The 14046-nt window shown below is 30.3% G+C and overlaps 1 protein-coding gene across 1 annotated transcript in view; it reads right to left on the reverse strand.

Annotated features, from left to right (window-relative positions):
* Window positions 1-3383: 3383 nt before the first annotated feature.
* LOC134717773 (intermembrane lipid transfer protein VPS13A-like) overlaps window positions 3384-14046 on the reverse strand; it is a 116007-nt gene continuing 105344 nt past the window's right edge. The window contains exons 73-84 of the mRNA XM_063580268.1: window positions 13511-13641; window positions 12766-12847; window positions 12083-12196; window positions 11254-11329; window positions 10473-10636; window positions 9686-9767; window positions 9389-9476; window positions 8280-8394; window positions 7208-7302; window positions 6546-6669; window positions 5875-5955; window positions 3384-5332 (exon numbers count right to left, since the gene is read on the reverse strand). Of these exons, the coding sequence (XP_063436338.1) occupies window positions 5288-5332; window positions 5875-5955; window positions 6546-6669; window positions 7208-7302; window positions 8280-8394; window positions 9389-9476; window positions 9686-9767; window positions 10473-10636; window positions 11254-11329; window positions 12083-12196; window positions 12766-12847; window positions 13511-13641 (1197 nt within the window). The 3' untranslated portion in view covers window positions 3384-5287. The remainder of the gene's footprint in view (window positions 5333-5874; window positions 5956-6545; window positions 6670-7207; window positions 7303-8279; window positions 8395-9388; window positions 9477-9685; window positions 9768-10472; window positions 10637-11253; window positions 11330-12082; window positions 12197-12765; window positions 12848-13510; window positions 13642-14046) is intronic.

Below are 14046 nucleotides of genomic sequence, written 5' to 3' on the forward strand. Positions count from 1 at the left end.
TTTTGCCAGTTTCCAATGCCAATGGTGCACCTACACAAAGCGACATTTCCAAAATGCAATCGTGACATATTCTATTAAAATCAAAACCAAAACGTCACTCTGTTTAAATGAAAGTAAATTAAAATGTTCCCCATACTAGTAAAATGATCCTTGTTGTCATGTGTCGATATAGTGCCATTTTAAATTCAGTGATACAACATATTAGTTTGGAAGAATTTGCTAAACCATTGTCAAAAGGCTATAAATGTGCATATTCCCATGAATTAAATGTCTGTAAATACTTTGCATCATAGTTTTATCTTATATGTAGAGAAGAGAACACCTAAGTGAGAGCAAAAATGTGGTCTCATTAAACAGGTGGTCTTTTAATACAGGTTCAATTTAATAAAATGCATAACAGAAGGACCTAAAATCAATAGTTATCAGACGCGCATTTCGTCTACATAAGACTCATCAGCGACGCTCATATCAAATATTTAGTCTATCACACATGTTGTTGCTAAACACAGGTCTCGTATTTAAAAGTATGTTTGACTGTATATAAGTGGAGAAAGGGGTTAAATCAGGTATCCTTTAAGGTTTTTAACGACATAATTTTGAACTCATCATTAAGAAATGAGATGCCATGATATGGTACATGTAACACATTTTTGGTATGGGAAAAGCAAGAGTCTATATTTTAATTGTGAACCATATTTGTTAACAAAAATGTTTATAATAGCTCTGTCCAAAGTGTCATAACTTTTGTAGTCTCGACTTCAGTTTAATCATGTTATCTATTATATAGTCATTTTATAAAATTTACTGTTTGCAAAACTATGTATTATTCTTGATAATAATGATGTTTTTGTCCCAGGCGGATACCCTGGCCTCACAACTTTTTGGAACTTTTGGTCCTCGGCGATCTTCAACTTTTTAGTTGTTATGGCTTACAAACTTTTTACATCAAAGCATAGTTTTGTTTGGACGGAAGTGCGCGTTTGGCGTGTACAAATATTTTTTAACCTGTTACCCCTTGATTGCTATTTTTCGTTTGTTTCTTTGTCCTATGTTTTTTCCCATTTGTCTGTTTATTTATTGTAACCCTGTCGTGTAATGTTGTCATTTTAATGTTATAATTAACACTGCCATTTAAGTGGGAAGTTTGACATGCCACTAAACCACATTCAACCCACCATTTTTTTCATAAAATGCCCTGTACCAAGTCAGGAAAATGGCCATTGTTACATTATAGTTCGTTTCTGTGTGTGTTACATTTCGCTGTTGTGTCGAAGTTCTCCTATATCTGATATGTTTCCCTCGGTTTTAGTTTGTAACCCGGATTTGTTTTTTTTCTATCGATTTATGAAACTCCATGTTGAACAACGGTATACTAGTGTTGCCTTTATTTGTACTAAAATCAAAGTCTTTTTTATTTCTGTATGATAATCAGTATATGTGTTTCGCTGAAAATAACATTTATGAAGCCTAATCAACCAACTATTTTGTGATGGCTGACCTTGTCAAGTACTTCTTAAGCTCAGACATTTAAAACGTTGGCTTAAAACACAGTGGTCCTTGGTTCAATGTGATTTTCTAAATAGTATCATGCTGTTTGGTTACAATATATTTGAACTTTAACTCTTGTAGAGGAAAGACTACATTATGATAAAAATGACCAGATTATTCGTCATGATAAAGATCTTTTTAAAGTGTACATATGATAATAGGTTTTAGATATATATCCTCTTCAACATATCACAAAAAGACCAGAATATCTATTAAAACATCATATATTAGCCATCTACATAGAAAAATTCCCATATAAGTAAAGAATACAAGTGATAATGTATAAATTCATGACATGAAGTCCCTTAGGGAACAACTATTTGATTTTTTTAGGGAGAGAGCAGCAGGAGGATTTGTTTATTAATTTTCTGGTCTGTTTACAAAGGAACTGAAAACAATAACCTTGCTAATGACAGGATGAAAATGAATATTCTGCACATCAAAATGCACAAAATTATTGTGTCTTAGATGAGAATAAATTACTTTGAATGAAACAGCTAGCCTTGCAGCAGATAAAAATTAATATTCTGCCGGGGGAAAAAAATCAATGGGATTCCCCAGAAAATGAATGGTTGTTCGCTAACACAAAGATAAGGAACAGGACTTGCATTGTTGTTGAATGTCTTTGGAAGTCCTTGAAATCAGTTTTTGCAGATATTTTTCTGTGTTCAAATTTGAATATCACCTTAATCCTTAGAAAGAATGATAAAAAGTTAGCAATATCCTTTAACACTACTTTTCGCTATATAGATGATGTTGTTTCATTAAATAATTCAAAATTTGATGACTATGTTGAACGAATCCATCCAATCGAACTAGAGATAAATGATACAACAGAAACAGTTAAATCGGCCTCATATCTTGATTTGCATCTAGAAATTGACAATGAGGGTCGGTTGAAAACAAAACTTTACCACAAAAGAGTTGAATTCAGCTTTCCAATTGTGAACTTTCCATTTATAAGTAGAAACATTCCAGCAGCACCTGCACACAGGGTATATATATCCCAATTGATACGATATTCATGTGCTTGTATTTCCTTTAATGATTTTCTTGATAGAGGGTTGCTGCTCACAAGAAAACTTTTAAACCAAGAGTTCCAAATGGTGAAGATAAAATCATCCCTTCGTAAATTTTACAGAATTCATCTTGAATTGATTGACCGTTATGGAATTACCATTTCACAGATGGATATGTTCCTTACTTGGTAACTGCAAACCACTTCCCTTTCTTATATATGACCTGCCGAATTAGGACTATTTACCAAATTTGTTATAACATTAGCATCATGATGGATGCCACATGTGGAGCAGGATCTGCTTACCCTTCTGAAGCACCTGATATTATCCCTAGTTTTTAGTGGAGTTCCTGTTGCTTATTCTTTAGGTTTATATATTGTTTCATGTGTAGTATTGTTTGTCTGTTTGTCTTTTTCATTCTTAGCCATGGCGTTGTCAGTTTATTTTCAATTTATGAGTTTGACTGTCCTCTGGTATCTTTCGTCCCTCTTTTGTTCAATATATACTGTAAACCAACTCATTTTCGTAGATACTTTATTTTGCATAAAGCATTTCTACCCAACTTGGTGCAATTTATTTCCACTATTTTCTAGTTTTCCTGAGTATATTATTATAAGGAAAGATGCAAGTTTAGATATTTTTATTGATTTCTTTTCATATTATTTTTCAACTACTGTGGATTTATTTATTTTCATGGGAAGCAATTTTTGTGGATTGAAGAAATATTGCATATAAGTGGATATTTAAATTCGTGGTTTTGAAAGTCTGCATACATTTCTATAGAAAACTTACCAAAAATGAATCCAAAACAAAAGATTGGTTTAAGCATAGATTTATTGCACTTTAAATACATGTTTACATCCAAGCATACAAATTTAAACAGAATATGTGATTACCTGATATTCTCATATAATATTAATCAGAGCAGTAAAATCAAACCATAAAAACACAATACAATACAGGGATACATGATTTTTTTTTAATAATTTAAAATTAATCACAAAAAAATGTAAGTCACTAAACATTTATTCAAAACTTGTAGAATTGTATGCCAATTACATTGTATCTATATTAACACACCATGCAAGACAATATTTAATATATTTCAACCTTGTTTACAAAAATTAATTGAAATATGAAAAAATATTTAAAAAAAAAAGACATTAACAAAATAAAAATTGCAAAACAACAACAAATGCTTTTATTTAATAAAAGAATAATAAAAGTACAAGCAGTTTATATCTAAGATATATAAATGATTAACAAATGATAAATAACAGGGGAATGGAACAAATGATATGTAACAAAATAAAAATAATCAAAAACAATACACAAAAGTTAATTCCTGTTTCCAAAGCTTCTTCTATCAGATTAGGAGTAGTTGCTTTAACAAGGCACACTAGCAGATAATTTAATAGACGGACAGACAGATAGACAGATACCAGGACAGGCTGACTATATACCAACCAAGATTATAAAAGAAAAATAATTGTTTCAGTCAATCGACCATAAAAAAAGCAAACCTTTTAAAAATGCCATTTTCATATAATAAACCATAGTTAAATAAACAATCCCCTTCTTTCACCCTCTCACCAAAATATGTATACACTTTTTGTTAAGGTTGTAGCATTGAAAGGGCTAGACTATTCCATGTATTTCTCTTCTCAGATGTTAACCCCCTTGTAAATATCAAATATCTAATTCCAGCAATTGCTAGGTAAATTATTTATGCCATTGGCCTAATTTTATGCTGTCAAATAAAAATTGGATGAAAATTGTTTTAAAATTATAATGAACCCATTCAGGCAAATATGCATATCATGCAAACATAACTCCTTTCAAGAACAGTTATATACTGGGTAATAACACATATACAATCATAGGGGACCTACACAGACTAGATACTGAGATGTTATAAGTATTAAAAAATAATATTACAAATATACACATATACTCCAAATCTTAAAACCAAGTTTAATAAAATTTAAACTTGATCATTTAATAAAATAAGTATTAAATTTCTTATTGATTCAAGAACAAGATTTGAGTGAAGCAGTTATATATTATGCGAATTCCATCAACCTTAGAAAAATAAAATAAAAGCACATATATTGAGCTGCATGGTTCTAATAATCTACCAAAAATATACTATGTGTATTTTACATTTACTATGTGTATGTGTATTTTAAATATACTATATGTATTTTACATATACTATATGTATTTTACATATGCTATATGTACCAAACATATATGATGTGTCCTTTTACATATATTTTGTGTATTTCACATATACTATATGTATTTTACATATGCTATATGTACCAAACATATATAATGTGTCCTTTTACATATACTATGTGTATTTCACATATACTATATGTATTTTACATATGCTATATGTACCAAACATATATAATGTGTATTTTACATATACTATGTGTATTTTACATATACTATGTGTATTTTACATATACTATGTGTATTTTACATATACTATGTGTATTTTACATATACTTTGTGTATTTTACATATACTATGTGTATTTTACAGAGTATTCACATATTAGGCAAGTTTACAATCTCTTTAACAATACATTGTTCTATAGTAAGAATGAATATTATTTTCCTTCTATGTCAATTTTCCATGGAATTCCAACCTTGTCCTGTAGATGTCATTTTTCCATGGAATTCCAATCTTGTCCGGTAGATTTTCACAGTTTATTTATGTCTGTTCATTGCTTCTACTATCTTTCCATGGACATACTATAAAATAAAATAGAATGATTTATTGATCATAATCTACCTTATGTTCAGTGGCAAATATGTCATGTATACTGAATTTGATAAAATTATAAACCTAATAAGGTTCTACAAAGACATAAAACTAAAAAAATCTGAAATATAACTAAAAAAATCTGAAATATAACTAAAATTCAAAATCAGTGTCAAAAGACTTTGACTAATAGTTGGAAACTTTTATGTCATTTGGTCTCTTGTGGCAAGTTGTCTCATAGGCAATTATACCACATCTTATCAAATTATGACATCTTTTGGAATATTTCAAAAGTACAACAATGTTTGTACAAAATATACACACCAGTCAGGGGCGGATCCAGCCACTTTAAAAAGGGTGGTCCCAACCCAGGATAAAGGGGGAGTTCCAACTATATGTCACCATTCAAATGCATTGATCAGTCAAATAAAGGGGGGGGGGTTTCCAACCCCGGAACACCACCTCCCCCTTGATCCACCAAAACCTGTCTACCAACTTGTAGGTGATTTATTTTTTTTTGTTATAAACTTACATCAGCAGTCTGTGGATTAAATATATGAACATCTTTCTTTGCAGAACTACTTCCAAATGGAAACTTTCTCTTCTCTTTCTCCTGTAAGAAATTAAAAAAAATAACAATTAAACTTATTGAATATCTTATTCAAATCTGGTAATGTTTTTTTACATTTTTAAACCAGGTGTGGTTTTGTATTTCTCTTCTTCTTTTGTTTTATTATCTCAACCACTTTTATGTAATTGTATCTCATCTGTTCATACAACATGTCCCTTCCCAATTCTATATTGTATATACAAATCATCGGTAAAATTCATTAAGTGGTTTTTTAAAATGTTTTTCAAGTACTTGTGCTATCATTCTAGATGGGACTATTCTCAAAAACTAAAAACTCCAGATAACAAATTGTCCCTTCATTATGTAAGGGATGGAAGGACCTTTTTTTTTAAAATTAGAATTCAGCCCTTTAATTAGCAGGAATTCCAGAAAAGCCATTTAAATTGTCTGGTTTTAAGGAATTAAGGGTTTATTTATATTGTGGTTAAGGAGCAGACACATTATTTTCATTGTCATTTCAAATTTGACATTTATTTTCCTCTGGAATTTAAAATCACAAATTATTTGGTACATGTACATTTACATCTAATATGTTCTACCCCTATCCCTAACCAACAGTAAGATATATTTACCTTCAGTACTATTTCAATGCCTTTTGGATTTCTTTTAGGTGTCTCTTTAATCTCTCCCCATGTATAGGACCATTCAGCATCCCAGTGACCAAATATCTCACCACGGTTAGCATAAATTACTCTCCTACAAAACATGAATATTTGTGATTACATATATAGAATGTTATGTCAAGTACTTATGCAAATTTCTTCAACTAATGACCCCCCCAGAGGAAAATATTATATCTTTCTTTTTATATCATATACTTAATTATTGAAAACATTTGAACGAAATAGACTTATTCAATTCAAGAAATACTAAATTTTTATGAAATCTGTGACAAAACAAGAATGTGTCCATAGTACATGGATGCCCAACTCATTTTCTATGTTCAGTGGATCGTGAAATTGGATAAAAACTCTTATTTTGCATTCAAATTAGAAAGATTTTGTCATAGGGAACATGTATATTAAGTTCCAAGTTGATTGGACATCAACTTCATCAAAAACTACTTTGAGCAAAAACTTTTACCTGAAGCTCAACAGAAGCATGAATGCCAAAGTCGGAAAACATACTGCTCTTAGATTGGGCATAAGGAAAACATACTGCTCTTAGATTGGGCATAACAATGATGTTAAATTTATTCTATTTATAGCATCTTTCCAATATTTTGACTACTTACTTATCAGTTATAATGAGAACATGTCTGCCGTCTTTACTGATCACTGCATGGGCAACATAATGATCTGTTGTAGCAAACTTTCCTTTCTCAGTCTCCTGTAATGGCAAATGGAAATAAATTAATACGTGAAGCTTATTTAATTATATTTTAACTCATTTTATTTGCTCAAATATGCAAAAGGGATGAGATTAAACTTATATAGTCTTGTTTAATCATTCTCTGTTACTCTTGGGAGGGGTTATTGTTTAGTGAGAATCCTGTATCCAGCTTCTTGTTGACATGATAGTGCTTGTTATTTCCTGTGTACCGCCAGACTTGTTTTCCGAAATCAGGCTTAATAACTTAACTTTATATGCGTCACTCTTAAAAAATCAGCCAATCCTGCATCATACTTAGACCTCAATGAAACCCACTTGACGCATATACTAGAAAAAATGCACTGAGCTAGAAGTACTAGCTCACAAGAAAACAGTTTGAAGGAAGACATAGTGCCTAACCTTCAAACAGTATCCTTTTTCTCTTTTTATAAGCTTCTCCTTCCTTTGAATTATGATTATGCATATTGAAAGAAAAGCACCAATACCAGCTCTTTTGGGAAGATCTGGCCTAAACAAATCAATAACTTCCTGCACTTAATAATATTATTGGTACATATTTTACTGCACAACATGCTCATTTGGAACTTATAATCTCTTCACTAAAATTGAAGGCCAAAATATTTGAAAATTCAAAACTTAGTTAAAGATTGATGATTGCTTTAAAAGCAGCAAAAAACATATTGTAGAAGATCTGATAAAAAAGGATCAAAAGTCAAAACTAAAGCAGAACCAAGACCAAGAATCAAAGCTATGCATGAGGAAGAAACATTTCTTATTTCAAATTTTAAAATGTCAAATTGAATAAAACAATATCCACATTTTGTGTTTTTGGGCTGGCAATACCTTTCTTCCTTAACTCCTGCAAGCTACCAATTTAGAAACCAAGAAGCAGTTTCTCCATAATAGAAGAATGAACCATATTTATGACAATTTTTGTGACCTTAAATGTAATGTTGCCCATTATAATAACTTACTTGTAAGATCATATAGCCATCAGCTTCACGCCTGTTGTAGGGTCGTATGATTTTATCACCGCTGAAGATTCTGGGATTTCTTAATCTTCTGACCTCAACTGACATGTCTGCTATTCTGTTAAGCAAATAAAAAAAAGAAGTTGCATGTAATATGTTGTGCAAAGTTTACCAACTTTTTAAAGATAATGATGTACAAGAGTTTCCTTAGAGTTATCAAACAGGAAGTACTACAGCAAATATCTGGAAATTGCTTACAGGTGTAATACCACCAAATCATGGTATGTCACATCCGGTTGCATACGAAAGTAGGCCTAAAAAAATATTTCCTTGAATTTGACAGTTGTAGAAAATTAACCCTGCATTTCAGTGTACTTAAATTTTTCCGAGTCGTAAATATGTATGTTGGATGTCTGAAAGCAGCATTCTTTTTTTATTTGATGGTCTTATAAAATATTTAGGAGCGTTAAGGTTACATAGTTACCAAAGCAGGTAACCAGTAAATAACAGTGTAAAAATTGGGTTGTTTACTTCCGGTGCTGGTTACTTTCTTATAATATGCAATGAAATGTAGTGTGAAATTTTCACTGTATCACTGGAAAGGATTAAATTTTATACATGCAAAGTATTTCTTGGGTTGAAATAAAGGTAAATACTATACAATTTTTTTAAAAGTGCCAATTTACCAAAGACTAATAGGGAAAAAATCAATGGTGGTATTACACCTACATAGTACAAACAGCATTATTAAGTTCTGGTTAAAAACCATAACATTCCTTTCTATTGAATCTGAGAACAACTTTTTTTTCTTTTTTTTTTTGTAGCCCCTGTTCCATTCATGTACAACATTACCAGAGCAATATCTTTGACACCCAACATCTCCTTTTATTAATATTAATGTTGAGTATATAGTTTTTTTACACAAAGAACTCTTGAAATATGACTCAAGTGAAACATGTGAAAATCAGCAGAAAATCACAATGTTTGTTCTTATCAAATAAATACAGATCTTTTTTTTATTACTTTAACATTTTATTATATAACACAAAAGGCTTCAAAGTTTTCAAAATCCAACCTCAAAAAGAACAATACACTAATTTCATATCACATACCTTTTAATGCCTTCAAAAGAGCTGCTGGCAAAGTCTATAACACCACTGGTAGGTCTTGTCACAACACCAACCAAACCTTTACCCAAACCTGTGGAAAAATGACAAATAGGTGAATGGTTACATTGACTACTTTAAACGATGAAATAAGTTCAATAGAACTATTTCTGAAGCAAGCTGTAGAATATTGTTCGATTTGTTAAATCAATATTTTACAAATATATTTCACATCTTCTTATTTAAATACTGAAGCATTGCAAAAAGTTTGGTTTACTAAAGAAATATAAAAAAACAATTTACCTTTGAAGAATCCACCCACACCTTCTGTCTGAGCGCCCTCTATTGGCTTCCTCACAATACCAGTTACTCCATCAAATACACCCTATAAAGATATAACATAAATACATAATATATATTGATTTACAAAGACACACTCCTTCATATTGCATTTATTGTTGGGGACTATAGTTTTTTCTATGTTGAAATATTGTCTACACATATTTAAGAATTCTGCTTTTAGAAAACATATTAAAAAAATACAGCTGAAAAGAAACCAGTTGCAAATGGTTGTTATAATTTTTTTCTTAATGTGGCTTAACATCTTACTGATTACTAGTTTTAGAATATTTTTCTTTTTGTATTTTTTTTTTAAGATATGACAAAACAGTTTTTTGTAGACAAAGTTGTTCTTATACACAACAGTTATCATACAAAAGATGAAAAAAAAATGTTCTTTTATCATATAGACAAAAAAATGTCTAGTTTCAAAAAATTTTGGCACCTGGGCATAAACATTGGTTAGAAATTAAAAACTATTTCGAAAGTCCAAATTTATTTTGGTCCACTGTTGAAATAGTAACAATATTTGAATATCACATAACTTTTTTCTTTAGAATTTCATATGAATAATTAGTTTGTCTTGAAATGAGAATGAAATTTAAATGATTATATAAATAGGAAGCTTTTTTTAAGATGTGGTATATTTGCCAATGAGACAAATCTCCACCAGAGATCAAATGGCATACAAGTTAAGCAACTATAGGTATCCAAACAGTCTTCAACAATGAACAAAACATCTTCTACTTACCATAACTAGTCCTTTACCACCTCTAGCAAACCCTTCTCTGACATTGGCTGGACGTTTGTTCATAGCTTCCTTCCGTTTCTTCTGGTAGTCATCATCCAAGGTTAATGTAGCTATACCTTTACCCAGGGCACCAGTTATTCTGGATACAGCTCCTGCAGCGCCACCTAGGAATAGAAAAAATATCAAAATGGTTACTAAAGGACGCATAATATTATTTTTCAAAAGTTAATGGTGACAAGCTTAAGGCCATCCATTTTATAATTTTATGATATTCAAAAAGACTGAGAATTATTTAGAGTTTGAGTTTTTGAAGAGAAGATCATGAACAAACTTTGGAATAAATCCAGGATAGTTTAAGAAAGTTATTAAAATTTTGATAACTTTAACCACAGAGTGAATGTAATGTTTCCTGGCAAAATAAAATAAGTCCATTTATAAGTAAAATACTGAAAAAAAAGATTTTCTTTTTTGCCAAATTTATTTCTGGATACTAGCTTTTGATCAAAAACAAGCTTCTGTCCAAATTTGGTACAAATCCAGGATAGTTTAAGAAAGTTATTTAATTTCAAAAATTTTAACCACAGAGTGAATATTTGTGGACAGCGCAGCCGCCAACGGAATGTAGGATCGCTTTCTTGCTTTTCCGACAAAACCGTCTAGATCTCTAATTCTTTCATACATGTAGAAATTAGCAGTTTAACTGATTAATAGTAATTTACATCTGTTTCCAATAGTAAGGTAAATCTTTAACTTAATATTTATCAAAGATTATTATACATACCAACAGCATGACCAAACAGACTTCTGACACCGAGAGCTAGACCTTCTGCAAACTCTTCAGGACCCTGTATAGCTCCCTAAAAAAATAATTTCATATCAAATTTGAAAAATTCACAACAAATCCGACATTTTGTCTTCCTATTTTTCTTTCCAAAGTCAATTGTTGATAAAAAAATAGCCTTAATTCATTTAGCATTATGTTCAATTATTGTATAATTGAAATAATTACATGCATACTTAATAAACTGTGGTTAGTTTTCCAAATCTAAAACCATTCAATTTTTCATATTTTATTATTATCAATCATCCAAACATTTTTTTTTACTGATTTTCAATCTGTAATTATACTATTTAATTAACAGTTTTCCTGTTGAAAAACACTTTTGAATCAATGAAGTTATATGTTGTATTTGGTCATGTATAATCCACGTTTTTTTTAACCAAAATATCAAGTTGGTACATGGGTGCTAAAAAATAGAGACCATTTGATTTCGATTAAAAAAAAATAATATATATAATTTTTTGTTTATCATTGCATATTCTATTTGCTGTGAACTAAGACTTTTCAGAAATCTTTTTAACTTCTATTTAAATTTTTTTTTTTTACATCTTGCATCCATTTTTTTAACTTCATTTCCTTTTTACGATTGTTTGGGAAGAAAACTTAGTGGAAATAAAACACACAGCATACTACACAGACCCAAATACGGTATGTAATGAATCTCTTTAATAATTTTTTTAGGGGGGGGATTACTCCAATTAGCTTCATCACAAAGGGGCCAAAAAATGTACTAAAAAGAAGATTGTTTTCGTGTGTTATTCATACTTACTTGGTAAGGTTCATAGAATAGGTCTTCTATTCCCTCAGCCATTCCTCTGATCAGTCCAAAGGGATTTCCTAACACATCCAAACCTAACACCAACACATACATCTGTTTGATAGCCTACAATAAGAAATAACAGACTGTATTTGGCAAGGTTTTCTAATAACTATGATAAAGATAAATTAGAATTGCATTAACGAAATATTAATTTAAACTAATCCAACTTTGATCTTTGGACTGCTGTGCAGTTTGTTAATTGCTGATATAAATATGTGTGCAGTAAATGACCAATAAATTATAAAAAAATCAAAAGGACATGTTTTGTTTTTGTAGTAAATCATTTGGCTAAAACTTATTAACTTTGTGGTGATTTCTTTCCTAACAATTTTCTTGAAGTATTTATAAAAAGAAGATCTGAGTTTTACTAATTCTCAGCAATTTAAATTGGCATTATTTTTTTTCTATTTGCAAAAGTCAGGAAATTAATCACTTCAGATAATAACTGTTTTTTAAAAATACAATATTTAAAAGTGTTTTATTTCAATTCTGTATTTATAAATCCATTCACATTTTGACAATGTTTCTTGCAATTTTAAAAATCCTCTAAGCTGCACGTTTATATCCTGTACATCTAACAATAATGTAAAACTAAGAAATGTATATTTTGTGTTTTATTTTCAGTAACATACCTGTGAAGCATAATGTCTGGTCATTTCACCGGTCATTTGACTCTGGTTATAAAACTTATGCTCTCTTTGGAAATATCCCAATCTATAAATAAAACAAGTATGTTTGATTAACTAAAAGATAGGGTTTTTAAGAACATAATTCTCAAGAGCATGCTTTTTACTTTTACCCATTTATTTTTTTTAATATTTCTGCATTATACTTTAACACTTTCACCAGCATATTCTCAGCATTAAAAGGTGAGAAATTCTTGAAGTTTAGCTTTTCGACCCAAATCACAATTTACTTCCCCAAAACGGCAAAAGTTTGAAAATTTCTATAAGGTTGTACACATTTCTCACACTGAACCATTTCCATAAATCAACATTTGATGTAAAATAAGTATACTACTTGGACTTCAATTCTTCCAAATTCTTTCAAAAAAATTGTCCCCTCATTTCAAATTTGAGTAAAATACATAAATTGTCAGCTGTTTGAAGCCTGAATCCTGGTAAACCAGGATTTGTCACTGAAAGGGCCAACTTATAAATTTCAAAACAAATGAAATTAGAATTGGAATACAAGACACATTTTGTAAATTCTCTACATTATTTTTAAGGTAGAGTACACTACTAATTAAAACGATACCACATTTTGTCAAATATGGAATTAATCAAAACTTTTTTCAGGAATATTGAACATTTGAAGTAATGTAAAACTGTAAATGATATTGATTTGGAGGTGTTCCCTAAAAGGAGGTTTATTTACTTGAAGACAACATCTTGTACATCAGTGAGGACCACTCCCACACTCTGTAAGAATATGTTGATAACATCAGACTGGATAGCTGTCTGTTTACCATCACCCCCTCCTCCTTGTAAGGAGAAACTTAGATGGACCTGTAAAATAATAAGAAAAGGTTGAAATAATACTGTATACCATCCATAACTTATCCTCAAACTTAAATTGAGGAAAATGTAAACGCCTCCGGGTGTGGGAATTTCTCGCTACATTAAGAATTGGTGACCTTCTGCTGTTGTTTTTTTCTATGGTCAGGTTGTTGTCTCTTTGACACATTCCCCATTTCCATTCTCAATTTTATATATGTTTTGTGATTTAAAGCTGATTCATGCAATTTTATGATGTCAGCTTAAAATCGATAAAAAAGGATAATATTGCACTTATTCAATATATCCAAGGAACATAACTCATAAGATTTTTTCTCAGTACCGTTTTGTTTTTATTAAGGGACGTAACACCACTAATAACCATTATAAAATAAGTCTTGCCTCCCTTCTTACCTA

The sequence above is a fragment of the Mytilus trossulus genome, chromosome 5 (genome assembly GCF_036588685.1).
Source record: "Mytilus trossulus isolate FHL-02 chromosome 5, PNRI_Mtr1.1.1.hap1, whole genome shotgun sequence".
In the NCBI taxonomy this organism is placed as follows: domain Eukaryota; kingdom Metazoa; phylum Mollusca; class Bivalvia; order Mytilida; family Mytilidae; genus Mytilus; species Mytilus trossulus.